The 17,608-nt window shown below is 39.6% G+C and overlaps 1 protein-coding gene and 1 pseudogene across 3 annotated transcripts in view; both read right to left on the bottom strand.

Moving 5' to 3' along the window:
* Nucleotides 1-3,406: 3,406 nt before the first annotated feature.
* Dnm3 (dynamin 3) overlaps nt 3,407-17,608 on the bottom strand; it is a 473,687-nt gene continuing 459,485 nt past the window's right edge. For all 3 annotated transcript variants that reach the window (XM_027417219.2, XM_035445648.1, XM_027417220.2), the window contains one exon: nt 3,407-3,476. In XM_027417219.2, coding sequence (XP_027273020.1) covers nt 3,407-3,476 — 70 coding nt within the window. The remainder of the gene's footprint in view (nt 3,477-17,608) is intronic.
* Nucleotides 9,681-11,081, bottom strand: LOC103160215 (annotated as a pseudogene).

Genomic DNA, 17,608 nt, shown 5'->3' with positions numbered 1-17,608 from the left:
ACCTTTTATCAGAGTATCACCTTTGGGTAGCAGTGCTGTAGGTTTCAGTACTGATGACTATAGACATTACCACGTCCTGGTTATCATCACTCTACCTCATCCTGGTTATCATAAGTATTGTGCCCCTCAGAATATATACAGTATGAGTTAGAAAATCTTGTGTATCTCATGTATGTTATGAAAAATGAACTACTGTAATCACGTTATGGCAGATATTCCCAACATGTATCATACATTAGCACAGTTAAAAATATATTCATATTCTTACATACTGAGCACAGGTTTACACTGATATTTATACTCATACATATACATATATGTAATGCACATGTTTATCACATTCATGCTTAATGGCATTTTAGCAAGTGCTTTTGAACCTACTTACTCCAAAAGGATACAAAACACACGTTTGCTATGCATATAGTGTATTCCTAGAGACATGCAGAGAAAATGAGTACATAAAAAACATCAACACTTGTCACATACTGGTATCAGGTCCCATTTCATATTTTAGAGTTATGGCTACAGTCTAAAAATCACAAATTAATCTATGTGGCTACTTAATTCTAAATTCAGAATGCTTGTATCACAGGAATTGTTTTCTTATGCTTTTGGATAGAATGAGTATGTATCTGCACAAACAGTGAAATTGCCAATAAATGGACCCTACTTCTCTTCTATGCTATAAAACACATCTAAAGACAATATTCAAGAAGGTTTTCTTAGTAGAAGAGTTTGGGGAATGTATTTGTTCTAAATCAATACTGTTTCATATTCCATCCACAACTGAGTAAATGGGTTATTCCAGTTAGCCAACATGCACGCGAAATTTAGCATGTGACAGTAAAACTGGATTTACTTATCAAACAAGTACAGTTATTTTTTTTCAAATCCTAAAACACTGGGTTCATTATTGGTGTTACGATAGACAAGGTAGAACTACATCTATTGTGCTGACAGCATCTGAATCGTCAACCTGGAGGTTGCGCAAGAGATTAGAAATGGAATGGGAAATGGCAGGCCCTTCTAGCTTACATCCCCATCTTAAGGCCTGATGTGTATGCCACTCCACACACTCTGCACATTCTAGAATGTCAGGCTCCACTCACGTTGGCGTCTCCTATGAGCAGGATGCAAACCCTTAAAACTTCAGCATACCCTGGAATGCCATTGCTGAAATTCTGGGGTGGGGTGGGGGTTTCTGGGTGCCACCAGATATAACATGGTAGCAAAGAGAACAAAACTGCCCAGACAAATGGAGACATTTGGGACAGGGCATCTGTGGATCAAAAGTGAAAGACAACAAATGCCATTGTTTATGACAGTCTAAGATCAGTGGGAAGAAACTTGGAGAGACAAATCCCCAATTTTCCTTGACATTGGTTTGTGCTGATCTGAGAACACACCAGTGGTTTTCTGCAATATTTTCCTCTAACTGAAGGAAATTTTTGAAATACAGCAAGATGCAAAACCACAGTAAGTACAAAGCCAAACCCTGAAGCATCTAATTTGTTAGCTGCCTATTTTAGAGAACTCGAAGGAAGAAGCAAAGGGAATCCTAAGAGGAGGGACTTTGGTGAGAAGACCCCACCATCCATTACTTGATTATGAAGTTTTGCTTGATATTTTTCTATCTAGTTGGGACACCATTTTCAATGGCAATGTGCGTCTTGTATGTGAGTTCCATTCACGGATTTTTTTTTCTCCAATGGGAAAAATGGAAGAAGCGAAGAGTAGTGATGTTTTGTCACTTAAAGGTTGAAAATACCCCCTTTGTATATCTCATATTCTCTAATTTTTGCCAATTATAAGTGGGATATATAGCCCATTAGAATAAGTTCAATGCAGTGCCATTTAACTTGGATTTTTTTTCAATAATGATTAAAAGGTTTTACGTCATACTTTAGGGATGCCTGCTTTGGGTAGAAACTGCACAGGAAATTAAAGTGACGTTCACATACAAATCATGTTTGCTGCCTTCAAAGCAAGACACTGCAGTTAGTAAAACTTGATCTACTTCTGGGAATACGGAATAATGTCACGGAACTCCATGGATTAGTGAATGCTCACTCTGCTGTCTGGGAGCAGTTAGCAGACAGAATTCCCGTTGGTTTCTAGCTGTTTCCTACATGTTAATCATCTGGTCCTAGGTAGTTCAAAACTTAGCCTTAAGGTTGAACTATTAACCTCTAGGCTAGACTGCTCTTGTAAATTTTAGAAATCTTAGAAATTGAAAAGTTGTTTTGCAGTTCAATATTGCAAAGGTATTTTGAGGAGCAAGCTGAATCAGGGCATCTTTAAACATGTGAGCTGTGCTCTTAAACCATGGTACTCTGAATTTCCATAGCAGGGACTGCACTTTCAATGCAATTGTGTCATTACGCTGCAAGATTTCAGAGAGTCTGGAATGGATAGAGACATTAAAGTTGTTTTGAAGGGATTCTTACATAATAATTTATATGTAAACCATAGGAATCATGTAATAACATACATTTAACTTTGCTCCAGCCAAAATAATAACTAAATGGAGTTAGTTACCCATGCCAAAAAGTCACCCATAAAATTAAACATTTTCAATGTCAGCCTTTCTTCACAGAGCCTACAAAGAGGTAAATATATAAGATAATAAAGAGATTGTATTTCCCAAGACACTTTTAGAATGGTGATATTTTTGCTTCTTCCTTGAACTCTGAAAGCAGCCCAATCTATTGACTGATTTTTGGTTATTAAAAAAAAAAGCAAACAAACAAAAAACTCCAGGCTTTACTCTGTTGTTTCTTGTGCTTCTAGCATGAAGCAAAGCACACTGCACTGGGAGACACTCCTCAGATCAAACCCTGTAGACTCTCCCTTTGATAACTGCTTCATACCCCTGAAAAGCTTCCATTTTAAGTGATCCTAATTTTAAAACTTGGCTTCATAGCAGTCTTATGAAATAAAGAAGGGAAAGAAAGCTAAACAGGTAATTGTGGAGTAGGTGGTGGCATTGATATCAGACAACAGAATTGCTGCTGTCCTAAACAGAATGCTGGGGAGAAGCTTGTGTGGCTCTAAGCTCTCTCTTTTGTCTGCTAAGAACTGTTAAAAGTTGCTTTCTAACACCCTAGAAAACTCCTCAAATATATGTTGGATAAATAAATGGTACCAAAGTATAGAACTGCTATACAAAACTACCTTGGTCAGTACAACATATTAAGTCTCTCTGGAGGTTAGCAGTTTTCCAGTCAAACCCCAAAGGTCTGGCATACCATGAGCAATGAAGATGGGTGATGAATACATTAGTAAAACTGGCTACTTGCCTATGGATGTTCATACATGCGACTACTCATGGTTGACTGCAAAGGTTACAGAATATGTTGCTTTTGCATAAATCATTAGTGATTAATTGCCATGCCAGACACTTCATTTAGTCTAACAGTGAGGATTCTAGTGGACGGATTATAGTGGGGCGAGTTGGCGATGGGGGTGGCCTCCGGCTAGAAAAAGAGAAAGAGACAGGTAAAGAAACAGGTATAATAGCAGAATTGTTCTTCAGGACACTGACAAAGAGCCACCATGCACATGCACATGCAATTCAGGTCAGTGGGAGTGGTCATAATCTGCAATAATTCTAAGATTGTCACCTTTGAGTCATACGGATATCCTAATTTTCAATGGAAATTGTATATTTTTAATTATACAAATCTTTATAAAAACCAAGGAGCTGTCTCCTGATACTAATACAGATATGGAGTAATTTGAAAGCTACTGAGAAACATCCTGCACAGCTCTGATAGTTAAGCACAATGGTTTTAGGTTCTCAACTGGTGGGTCACGACTCCTTTGGCAAACCTCTGTCTCCAAAAATAATTACATCAAGATTCATAACAGTAACAAAATTACAGTTATGAAGTAGCAACGAAAATAATCTTATGTTGGGGGTCACCACAACATGAGGAACTTCATTAAAGAGTTACAGCATTAGGAAGGTTGCGAACCACTGTTATAGAGGGTGAACTGTGCTCTGAGGTATGCCCACTTGAGGAATTAATGAGATGTATTAAGTATCAACAATGATTTTGAATCTTTGTCTCTGCCAGGATGTTGATTACCACTTCTCATTGCTTTTAGCATTTGCTTCCCCCAATTGTTCTATATTTTGCTGCTAATCATAGACCATAGAGAATCAGAAATCCTGGCTTTTAGAGTTTAGTGTGGTGGTTATGAACAGGTTAGGTGTGAGTACCCATTTAAGCTGCATGGGTGACAGCTCTATTTTGAGCCCTACAGGTTTCATCAAGATTTATAGTAGTATTGGCCATTATCTGGTTGGTTGGTCATGGTGTTTCTGAAAGCCATCCACTTGAAGAGATGTTATTGTACTTGAGATGTTCAATATTATCAAGTCATATTATTTATTTCTTGAACAATATGTCACAACTGTGTTAATGAGCTTTTTCTCTGTGTGTGCTTTTTTTTTCCATGACAGGGTTTCTCTGTGGCTTTGGAGGCTGCCCTGGAACTAGCCCTTGTGGACAGAGATCTGCCTGCCTCTGCCTTCCTAGGGTTGGGATTAAAGGTATGTGCCACCATCACCCGGCGGCGGCGGTGGGAATTGTTTTTTATAACTCTCTAATTCAACAGATGATCTAGATGGGAATTTTTTTTTTTTTTTTTTTTTTTTTTTTGCTAATCTTCCCAGCTGAGATTTTTTCAAAAGACCCTTTTTAGAATTGTGGTCATGTTTCTGAACTGGAAACACTACGTTGATCAGACTGGGTACCTGTTTTCTGGGGTGACACCCACAGTTGGAAAAGCTGAAGAAAAAAAAACGATGGAGTGCCTCAAAACCACACCCTATTTCCTGGTGGTTAAGGCTGGTAGTGTCATTTCTCAGTTAAGTAACACACACACACACACACACACACACACACACACAAAACAAAAACAAAACAAAAATCATAAGCTATAAGATAAAGCTCAAAGCCAAGGGGAAACCAGAACAGAAGGGACATTATTGATTTAGTGGTGAGACTATTGACCTCTTGTTGATTTAATAGTGAGACTATAGACCACTTTAGCATGAAGTCACGAAGAGCCCCCTTATTTTCTCATATACCTGAAAATTGGCTAAGAAACAGTAGTATATTTTAATTTAATGTCATATACTAGTTTTACAATTCAGCAGTGACTGGATTTTTTTAAAGGATGCATAGAGATACTTGTTGGCAGAGGAAGACATATAATCAGTGCTAGCTGTTCAGTGAACAAGTCCTTTACAGAAAGGCTTCCGTGACATCAGAAATGGCTTGATAGTTCTCCACTGGGAAAAAGTATGCAAAAACAGTTTCTCTTCTGTTAATATATTTTTCCATGTTTGAGATAGCCATCCATATTCCTTTTATCTTACATCCCAAGTCTTGAACCTGCACCAGTTTCTCTTTTGATGGGGAGGCCAGAGGTCATACTTATGTCATGCAGTGCTTAGCAGGGTATTACATGTAATTTTGTTCTCAGTGACTTTTTGTTCATATTTCTAGACACTTCTCAAAGAAGTAGGACTTTTCTGACCTACTTTCCTCTTGCTGAGATAGCTGCTTCAATGCCAATGTGGTCAGTCATCACATAGAATTCTAATTAGGCTCATCTCTCATCTTACTGATTAGAAATGGCTGTTTTACTCATCTCAGTATTCTTGCAGTGCCTGGTCCACTTACCATCCAGTAGTGAGTGTTTGACAACTGAATAAATTGGAAGAATAACCAGGAAGTAAGAAACATCTGATGTTATGATAGCCATTGATCTTATCATATAGAAGGGGTGTTTATTAGTTAGTAGTGACTGTAGCCTGCATTTTTTCCAGTTTTTCCACCTAGATCATCTGTTGTATTAGAGAGTTATAAAAAAATTTCCAGAAATTTTTCTTTTAGATTTTGTTTTAAAGTGTGTGTGTGTGTGTGTGTGTGTGTGTACTTGAATGTAGGTATTTACAGAGGCCACAAGGTGGCACTGGATTTCTTAGAGCTGAAGCTACATCAGTTGTGAGCCACCACCTGATGTGGACATTGGGAAGAAAATCTGGGTCCTACGGTAGGTGGGATGTATTCTCAACTACTGTGATCTCTTTCCACCCCCACACCTCCCACATTTTACATGTATGTGTGTGTGTGTGTTGTGGGTAGGATTGAGAGCTGGAGATTTTTCCTATGAATTATTTTATTATTCAGTTATTTAGTGTTTGGAATAGTACTAAACAATAGCATCTCTTCTCCAAGGAGTTTGACAAAAACAAACAAAAAACCAAAAACAACCCCCACATAACCTATGGAGATGTATTTTTAGTAACTGAAGAATTATGAAATATGGGAGGTGATAGCCAGAATTTAGACTTGTAGGGGGAAGACTCTACTAGGGTGGAATAATATGCTGGTTTAGGTGATGTTAGGCTATGAATTAAGTGAGAGTCAGGATACAGAAGAGCAGACTGAAAATTGTTGTATGTGAACGTGGTAGGTTAGACCAAGTCTTATAACCCAGAGAGAAAGGAATGCATTTGAGATCTACTGATCCTTTTGTTCTTGTTTTATGTGCCACTTCCTAATACTTTCCTGCCTGAACTCCCAATACATTTAAACTTCCTGGAGAATAGAGAATGCTTTAATTAAATGATTTTTAACATGTTGTTAATTAACATTTAATTAAATGTTTTTAACATGTTGCTTTACTGTGTATATTCAGCATTTAGTACATTGAGATTCAGGAGCAGTGAATAAATATTTGCTGAACAATGGACAAATGAGTGAGTGACTGAAAAGTGTGTAAATAAGACATCCACTGAGGCTGGAGTTGAAGTTAGGTCAAGGTAAGCAGGTCCCATAAGGTCATGTATATAACACTATGGATTAGTTAGAGGCTGATATTTGAGACAATATGTTCATATAGAAAAAATCCTGGAGCAGAAGTTTAAAAATACGCTGGGTGGTGGTGCATGCCTTTCATTCCAGCACTCAGGAGGCAGAGGCAGGAGGATCTCCGTGAGTTTGAGGCCAGCCTTGTCTACAGAGCAAGTTCCAGAACAGCCAGGGCTACACAGAGAAACCCTGTCTTGGAAAACAAACAAACAAACAAACAAACAAACAAAATACACCAAGTATAGCTATAATTGCTCAATCATGTTTTTTTCCCCTTATGGAATGTCTGTAGGCTTTGTTTTTCTCATTTTTCTCACTCAGCCAGAGAATGTAATAAGACTTATTCAGATATTTGTGCATTGTTCATCAACTACTATGTGGAGTACATTGTGTCATGTCTTAAGAAGCTTGGAATCTACTCGAGTGGCAGGGCAAGTGAACTAAGACAAACTCGTAAGTGGTTCTTACTGCATTTTAAATATGGAACAATGGGGTGAAATTCTATAGTTTGTCACCTGAGTGTATACTCTGACAAGCTTGAAAATGGGACAATGTGGTTACAATAAGGGCAACAGTTATTTGAAATACTACATAGAAAGTTTGCAAATGGTAAGGGAATGTAGACCTATGCCAACCAAAAGGGTCTAGAAATTGGGTGTCAAGAGGGAAGAGTTCAATGGTAGGAATAGAAGATGGAAAGAAAACTGAATATTTTGATGGCAGAGCAAATTGTCATTAATCTCTTCAACCTTGGACCAGGCTTGGGGGGGGGGTGGTGTGGATGATGAACAGTAGTGGGCAGTGGCAGAGAGAAGACTATGAACATACAAATTTTTGCTAGCTGTCAGGCCTGGTATTCATTTTGTTTACCATACCCTGGAATTTAGCATGATTTTTGGTTCACAGTAAGTTTTTTTTTTCCAAATGAATAAATTAGGAAAACCTGTTCACTTGTGAGCTCATTAAGAATGTCCCTGGGGCCACACACACACACACACACACACACACACACACTCACACACACTGCATAGCAGTGTGGTGAATTAATGACAGAGGAAAAAAATTGAGGGATAAGATACCATTATGTTCCCTCAAATGATTAAGACATCTTCATAATCTGCCCAGTTTCAGATTAAAGAAATCCATATATGTGCAATATGTGCAATTAAAAGATCCTGAAGAGTCTTGACCCACTTACTCATTTGGAAGAAGTGAACATTATCTCTAAAACGATGAGAAAAGTAGTCTGTATTGTAAAACACTGCTAGGAAGAAACTCCAGACAAATACTAAGATGTGTGCCAACTTCAACACTAAGAAGGTATGTAAGGTTTACTGTTCAAATTTATTTCATTGGTCCAATTCTCAACCATTCCCATTTCCAAAGACATTCACCTCACAAGACAGTTTGTTTGGGGCAAACTTATTTGTTTTGTACCAAATTTTCCTCAGTTGCTTTGTTAAGTGATGGGCTTCATTAAGTAATCCATTACATTGAAATGGAGCATCTTGTATCATTTAACATTTATTGAAACACTGTGTTGTGTGTGGGCGGTTTATGGTTATGATAGAAGAGCCATGTTTCTGTTTTCAAATCAAAGGGAAAGATGTAAGACTTTGAGTTGTGGCTGCAGGGATGGCCCCGTTTACAGGATTTTGGACAATGACAGTTTTTGTAAGAAAAGTCCGATGCTCATGCAGGGTGGGTGGCATTTTGGGCAGAAGCTGGCTTCACTGATAAGGTTGAGAAGCCACCATTTGTTTCCTTCTCTCACTTTATTGTCTTTTAAGAATAGAAGTTTAATTCCATCTGTTGTTCTTTCTGTTATCTGGCCTTGAGTGTTCATGATGTGAGGCCAATCCTAATGGGTTCAGGGAGACTCCACCAAGACAGACTGCATTGTTCATCAGTTTTGTGTGTGTGTGTGTGTGTGTGTGTGTGTGTGTGTGTGTGTGTGTGTGTGTGTGTATTTAGTTAGGCCAGTCTTCTTCCTCGATCACTCTTCACCTTAATTTTTGAGACAAGGAGCTCCCGGATTTAGATACAACAGCTGGCCAGTAAGCCCCAGTTTTTTCCTGTCTCCCCTTTCCCAACACTGGAATTATATTCCAGACACGCACCTTGATTTTTTTTTTTAAGTATGGGTGCTGGGTATCCAAAACTAGGTCCTCATACTATTAACTGAGACTTCTCTGCAGCCCCCATCTGAACACTCTTCTAAACTTCCCATGGAGTGAGTTCTCATCTTGTACTTTTGACTCAAATTCCATGGCACTTGCTTGGGGCAGTGTGACAATTTGGAGATCATGATTGTGAGTGAGTGTAGGCACCTGGATCTAACTCAGGAAGGAGCACATCTCTGAGTAAAATGGAAAGGCAACTACGAGCCAGGCCTTCACTTCCTCCTTTGAATGTTTATCCTATGAGAGCAGTTGCAGAATGCAGGGTTTGGGGTGTCAACATTGTATTTGGATTATTTTTTTCTCCCATTAAACTTGTATTTTAATGTGTCTCAAAATTCTGTGACAAATTTTTGGTCAAGTTGTTTCCATTAAAAAGTACTGATTTTGAAAACTAATAACTTAAAACTGCCACACACACACACACACACACACACACACACACACGGTCCACAAAACATTCTCCTTTCCTCCTGAAGGTTTTCCGATGCATTGTTATCATTAACTAGTCTTTCACTATTAAACTTAAATGGCCAATTGAGACAAACAGTTGTGAGACCATTCTTCCACCACTGACTAAGACTGGGGTGGCAGGTGTTAGAGGTGATATTCATTTAGCCTTCTGAGGTTTCTGGGCAGAGTTGGTGACTTTGCCAGCTCCAGCAGCCTTCTTGTCCACAGCTTTGAAGATATCCACAGCAGCTGTCTGCCTCATGTCATGAACAGCAAAACGACCCAGTGGAGGATAGTCAGAGATGCTCTCAACACACATTGGCTTGCCAGGAACCATACCAACGATGGCTGCATCACCAGATTTCAAAAATTTAGGGCCATCTTCCAGCTTCTTACCAGAAAGGCAATCAATCTTCTCCTTAAGCTCAGCAAACTTGGATGCTATGTGAGCTGTGTGACAATCCAGTACAGAAGCATAGCCAGCACTAATTTGGCCTGGATGGTTCAGGATAATCACCTGAGCAGTGAAGCCAGCAGCTTCCATTGGTGGGTCATTTTTGCTGTCACTAGCAACGTTGCCACGTTCTGACATCTTTGACAGACACGTTCTTTACATTGAAGCCCACATTGTCTCCAGGAAGAGCTTCACTCAAAGCTTCACGGTTCAGTTCAACAGACTTCACTTCTGTTGTGACATTGACTGGAGCAAAGGTAACCACCATTCCAGATTTTAAAACACCAGCCTCTACTCGGCCCACAGGGACAGTCCCAATACCACCAATTTTATAGACACCCTGGAGGGGCAGTCGCAGTGGCTTGTCAGTGGGACGAGTTGGTGACAGGATACAATCCAAAGCTTCCAGCAGTGTGGTACCACTAGCGCTGCCATCTTGGCGGGTGACTTTCCATCCCTTGAACCAAAGCATATTAGCACTAGGCTCCAGCATGTTATCACCATTTCAATCAGAAATTGGCACAAATGCTACTGTGTCAGGGTTGTAGCCAATTTTCTTAATGTAGGTGATGACTTCCTTCACAATTTCCTCATATCTCTTCTGGCTGTAAGGTGGCTCGGTGGAATCCATTTTGTTGACACCAACAATTAGCTGTTTTACACCCAGGGTGTAAGCCAGGAGGACATGCTCATGGGTCTGCCTATTCTTGGAGATACCAGCTTCAAATTCACCAGCACCAGCAGCAACAATCAGGACAGCACAGTCAGCCTGAGAAGTGCCAGTAAATCATGTTTTTGATAAAGTCTCTGTGTCCTGGGGCATCAATGATGGTCACGTAGTATTTGCTGGTCTCAAATTCCCACAGGGAGATGTCAATAGTGATTGATACCATGCTCACGCTCAGCTTTCAGTTTGTCCAAGACCCAGGCATACTTGAAGGAGCCTTTTCCCATTTCGGCAGCCTCCTTTTCAAACTTTTCTATGGTTAGTTGGTTGATTCCACCACATTTGTAGATCAGGTGGCCGGTTGTGGTGGAGTTGCCTGAATCTACGTGTCTAATGACAACGATGTTGATATGAGTCTTTTCCTTTCCCACATTGGATTTGAATTAGCAGTGGTTTTCACAACACCTGCGTTCTGATGGCAAACCAGGTGCAAAAAGTGTATTTGGGTTCTTATTTGGGGAATTTTAAAAATAGGTATTATATATTTTGATGGTGTTTAGCCAAACTCAGAAAAATGCTGTGATACTCATTATTTTGCCCAAATGGAAGGTTTTTTATAATTTTATTGCAAACAATGCTAAGAGTACTTGCTCTCTGGCATTTTTTTTTGCCTTTTGTGGTTTAAGGAATGTCATCAAGCTCATTGTTATCTAAGAATAGTTTGTAGTAGATGTATGGAAGTATATAAAACTTGGAGTCTATTTGAAGGGTCTAAAGATAATATGACTCACTACATCCAAGAGGTGACATATAGTTCACCTGTAAGAATAAACCCTTGATTTTATAATATATGTACATCACTAGGAACATCAGAATCAATTTATGGGACTTAAAATGACAACATAAAGAGAAAATTGTCCACAATGTTTAATTTGGTGATAGAAGCATGTACTAACCTTGATATGTTAGTCTCTGATATAAATAAAAATGAAATGCAGTTTGTTAAAATGTATTTAGATTGCTCTGTAGATCTGATTTAGATTTCCCTAACAGGTATGAGGCAATATGCCTACAACAACAAAAACAACCCAGCTTTTCAATGATGATTCATTCACATTAACTCTGTCTCAGCTGAAGATGAGGAAAAGGATTTTACAACAACATTGACTCAGATTATTTCAGTAGACTTAACTGAAAGAAAGTGTATTTATATCAGTTTGTAAAATACACTGTGTGGCCCTACTCCTCATACTGAGTTGCCTTGCCCAGCCTTGATACATGCTTGATACCTCAACTTGATAAGCCATGTTTTGTTGATATTCCTGGGAGACCTGCCCTTTCCTAAACAGAAACAATGGAGGAGTAGATTGAGGGTGGGCACTGGGAAGAGAGGAGGGAGGGAAAACTGTGAATGGGATGTAAAATAAACAAATAAATAAATTTATTTTAAAAATACAGTGTGGGAGGGGCAGCCTCCAAAGTAAATTTTGATTAAGCATCACAGGTCAACTCATTTTGTATTCTTTCTTTCCCCATGTATATATAAGGTACTATGTTGACAGAGATTTGCAAAGAAAGATTTGTCACTGTCTGGAAGGTTCTTTTGTTAGGACAGAGACAGGTTAGTAGTGATGACAGCAGGTAAATGTTCATGTTCATATAAAGCTGTGCTGGCAGAGTACAAGTGGCACTTGGAGTCAGAGAGAGAGAGAGAGAGAGAGAGAGAGAGAGAGAGAGAGAGAGAGAGAGAGAGAGAGAGAGAGAGAGAGAGAGAGAGAGAGAGAGAGAGAGAGAGAGAGAGAGAGAGAGAGAGAGAGAGAGAGAGAGACTTCTAGAGCATAGAGAAAGTTGAGGGTCTGGTGCTCCAGGAATAGAAATGGGTGACTGCAAAGGAAAGGAAGCCAGGAAAAGTCTGCTGTTTAGAAAATCAAACATCATCCACCCTTTATCACAAGTATCATTAAGTGACTTCTTTTGCCCCACATCCAGATAAAGTGATGAAACAACTTAGAGAGTTTAGAGGATGTTTAGGCGTATGAAACTGTGATGTTTAAAAGACTAGTTGCTGATTGCTTTCTATGTCAGCCTCTGTACTATATCATTAACAACAGGTAAGCTGAGGAGAGGAAGGGGGTAAAGACGATGGAGAGAGGTAGACATAAGAAAACAGAAGTAGGGCCTGGTTTTCCGGAGATTTAAAGCATATTGAATTAAGTCAGGTGGCATTCCTTCCAGTGATTTCCCTCCCTCCCCCTTCCTCTTCTTTCTCCCTCTTCCTTACAGTCCTTCTTCTCCCCCTCCATCCATCCACCCTCTCTTCCTCCCTTCCCTAGAAAGAGGTTTCTGGGGACTCTGTTCCATAGAACCCATTCCTATTAATAGTAGAGGAGTAAGAACCCTTCCTGATTCTCCTTCTCCTCTGCCCTTTCCTTCCCTGGCCCTCAGGCTCCAGGAGAGGGAGGGTCTGTCTGATCTTGCCATCTGGTGGAAGGAAGTGGGGCTCTGAAGTAGGTGCTCAGAGGCAGCTATGGGAAGTAGAAGTTCCCACTTTCAGGATCTGCAGTTCCCTGGCTTTTAAAGTCACGGAAGAAAAAAAAAAGGCAGGAACAGGGAGGGAAAAGGCAACAATCTGCACCTCTGAATAAAACAGTGAAACTTACTTCTGCTTTAGGAAAGATGAGAGAGACCTTGGATGTCTTTCAGGCATAAGAATAGGGCTCAGAGCCTTGGTTCAGAGAGAGTAACTGTGTAATTGGAAAGATGAGCAGGCTAATTCTTTTTGAAAAACTTACTTTACTGTAACAAACTAAGTTGGAATATGAAGATTTAGAAAAGACCTTGCTGCAGCAACACTTTACTCCTGCTTGGTGACACCTGGTGAGTCAAAAAGGTCAGTTTTAAATGCACCCTACAATACTTTTCTTGACCTTTGAGTGGCAAAAGTGGAGACAAAGAATGGCCATGTATGAACTCATGGTGTACTCAATAGTGTTCTCTAAAAACCCAGCAGGGGGAGCTCTAATCTGCCTTAGAGCTCAAAATTTAAAAACAAAAGAAAAAAATTAAAAGCAAAGAGAAAAACAGAGAGGCATTGTGCCTTGTGAGCTGCCATGTCAGTGAACAGATATGTAAGGGAGACCAATTAAATGCTCAGTGATAGGCCAAGTGACAGCACTTGGGGGGGTGCAGTGTCCCACAGTCTTTCCATGAAGCTGAGGCTGTGAACCAGTTAAACAGGCTTGGGGCACTCTTACCAAAGAGGGAGCAAGGCCGACTTCTGGGTAAGCCTAGAAGTTATTCTTTCCCTCTGAAAAGATCTTATTGTTTCTAGAGCAGCCTTGAACACTGGTTCAGAAACCACATTTTAAAACTGAATTCTCACTGTTGCTTAAAGGGGCTACTAAAATTCCAAGTGGTTGAGTCCCTTACTCGGTGGCTTGTTGGGTGTTTTCTTTCTTTCTTTCTTTCTTTTTTCCTTTCTTTCTTCCTTTCTTTCTTTTTTTTCTTCAAGTCAGAAAAATGTTGTGTTTGTAAAAATTGGCACTAAAAGGGCAAGAAATCACAGGCCTCCTGGGCCATGTAAAGAAGGAATTAGCTCTCAAACATCCCCCCCTCCCCCCCCACACATACACATATACACACACCAATGGCAACACAAAGAATTTTCTCAGGAAAACAGTGAGGGATTTATGGCCTTAGTCTGAACACTGCTAAGAATACTGGTTGAGGGCAGAATGGGTGACTGGATGTTCAACATGATCAGAATGGCTAAACCTAAAGGAAAACGTTTAATGATCCCTTCTACTCTCTTGCCAATATGAGTCAAAGTTTTTGTTGTACACCTTGATGGTATGCCCACATCTAAAATTTTTATACAAGCTCCTGCAGAAACTTTAACTAGACCAATTCAGACCAAGAGTCAGTAAATAAAGCCAGTCTAGACAGAAAATCTATGGAAACCATATGTCCTTCAGGCATCTGTCTTACAAAGACTGCCATCACCCTGGAGAAATCCTTCACAAAATATGCTCTTAGGAAAACAGTGCTGTACCGCCACATGGGGAAGTGCTTAGGATGACGGCCGGACTTGGAGAAAATAGAGCCAAAATGTTTATAAATGTGAGGGTCTGGTTTCCATGCACATCTGTGTGTAAACAGTTCTGAAAGGATGGTCCAAGGTAGATATCATTTATATTTCCATTATTCTAGAAGGATCAAAAAAATTTACAGTTTTCTTCTTCCAGGCTTCTACAGAATGTTAGACAGAGGGATCTCAAAGCCGCTCTGTTCTCACCCGCAGAGAGCTGTTTTGAGTAAAATTGTACGTGAATGCGGCTAAAGAACCAGAACATTCTCTTCTGATTATTACCTCATCCTGCTAGCCTGCCAAGCACAGCTAGAAGGCAGGTGTCCACCATAAGTAACGGAAGACTGTTCTATATAATGATGTGTGGGGCCAGAGTGACAAAGGAAATCAGAACAGAGATGAATAAAGGAGGGGGATGCAAGGGGACGGCAGTAAAGAGGGATGTTCCTAAGTCTTGTTTTTCCAATTCAACATGGTTTTCTGAATGAGAGACAACAGTGCTATCTTCTGTACTCTCATGGAATTACGCTGGAAGATGTGCTTTCATTTTATCAAATGGTATAGACTCTACAGGGGGAAAAGTAAAATATGCAAATTCCTATGATGAAAACAGCATTTCAAATGAAAACTGCAAACAGGGTACACAGACCAATGGAACACTTGTAAATTGCAAAGGTTTCTTGTGGGTATCTCTCGACTACTTTTACTGAAATTCCTCATCCTGCAGGAAAGGGGACTTGTGAACAATATAGTAGGACTGGTAAGTGACACTGGCATGAGTGTTCCCATGTACTGTCCATCACCTGGAAGACTATGAATTAACAGTATATACCAAATAGACTCATGGAGAAAAGGCCTTGAGTAAAAACAGAGAAAAAGCTGTGAGACCATAATTTGAAGAAAAAATAAAAAAGCATCACCTCAATGTGCTTGTTCGAAGATAATCATGTGTTTTTTAAAGCTAAAGATTCTGTCTGGCTTTCAAGTATTAAATATTAAGATGTTGATAGAGTAACAGAGTATTGGAAGTATTAAGGCAACTTAAATAATTACATTGTAGGGCAGAACACTAGCCACTATACATCATGGACAAACAATCAACAGCTGTTCACTACAGATTCCTGAACTGAACTATAGAGCATTTCACTGGGTTAACCAAAGTCTCCTGATGAGTTACAGGGATTTTTCTGAGGGATGCTATTTATTGGGAGTTCTAAAATTTGAAGTTGGCTCTCATGCTGGTGGTTTACATACACAGCATGGATTTTATTTTGCTTTCCGTCCTAGATATGTGGAGGGAAATTCCTGCCATGCTTTGTCTAGTTAACACATTCACTAATGTTTCCTTAATTTTTCACCCCAGAAGCCAATAATTAAGATACTGTAGAACTTGCCTCACATGAAGGTTTATTATTTTAGTTATTAAAATAGATTCTGACACTATAGGGAGTGTTTTTTAAAAACCAGTGGATATTTGGCTCAGTTTTTACAGTTTTTCCTTGTGAATGCAATTGTAGTAGCAGAGAGCGGGAATGTCTTGTGGTGTAGGCCCTGGGGCATGATACTTAAAGGAAGATTAACTAGAAGGAAAAATTTCATTCAGTCTTAAAATTACCTTTGAGGATAATCACATTATGAACTCAAACAAATACGCATGGTCTAGAATGCATTTTATATCATTCAGTATCTATTGTCAAGAAAATAACACAAGGCGTTACAAAGTGCAATAAATGTCTTTCTCACTGGGCTATAGGAGTACTTGTATAATCTGAACACTTGGGAGATGGAGGCAGGAAGGTTATGAAATCAAGGCTGGAGGTAGGTAAATGGTAAGTTCAAGGAAAGAGTGGAAAAACAAAACAAAATAGCCAAAACAGGCTTTCTCCTCACTGTTGTAAGAGGTTTCATGCTAGATGAAATATACAATAATTAAGAGATGTACTTACAAATGAATGCTATATTGAAGTATGCAGATGAAAGATACTTCTAGACTATGTTGCTTCTGAATATCTAAAGCACATGTTTACATGGTGGAGGCAAGTGGTATATTTGGTTGTAGAATAAGACCATTTCCCAGATTATACTGAAAGCCACCTGAGGCCTTCCCACACTGCCTACCTTTTTTTTTTTTTTTTTTTTTTTTTTTTTTTTTTTTTTTTTGGAGGCAGTGTGGTAGAGATCAGGGAAGGGAGGATCTTACTATTGTGATGGCCTGAACTCACTATGTAGCCCAGGTTGGCTTCAAACTCATGATCCTTCTGCCTGAGCCTCCCCAAGTTATGGGGCAATAGGTATGTGCCATCATGTCCACCTTTTAGTTGCCAAATTTTCCATCAAAGCTTTGGATATGTCTGTGGTGTAGAGTATGATGTTTTAGTCTTTATTTTCTTCTTTCTTTCTCTGTTTTTATACCAGCTTTCCCATCAAAGAAACAGGGAAAGAGTGGTGCTTATTGGTGAATCTCACGCTGCCTGTACATTTATGGGGTTCCTACAAGAGCAGTGAGGAGAGTAATTATACCTTGTCTCATTTTCTGGTGCTTAGATCATCCCAAGGATGGGAAATTTCCCCTCTGAGTAACTGAAATTGAGGGCTCTGCCCTCACACTGATGCTGAGACATGGAGAATTTGGGTAATTGCCATTTTCATTACCCCCTGTCCCACACCCTCCCCTTGCCCCAGGCCTGTGGATGGAATGAGTTCATGTGACTTGTGTGAACTGATTATTTTGACTGAAAAACAAGAGTGGATATTTCTCAGTGCTTATGGGAATGGTTAAAAATAAGAAATTGGAGCACTTGGCATTTGTGGTTTTGCCTATCATGTGGCTCTGATGCCTGAAGAACAGCCAGATGTGAAGAATGAACCATGCCAGGG

Source organism: Cricetulus griseus, chromosome 5 (genome assembly GCF_003668045.3).
Source record: "Cricetulus griseus strain 17A/GY chromosome 5, alternate assembly CriGri-PICRH-1.0, whole genome shotgun sequence".
NCBI lineage: Eukaryota > Metazoa > Chordata > Mammalia > Rodentia > Cricetidae > Cricetulus > Cricetulus griseus.
The sequence above is the reverse complement of the archived record's forward strand: the minus strand, read 5'-3'. Positions and strand labels throughout refer to the sequence as shown.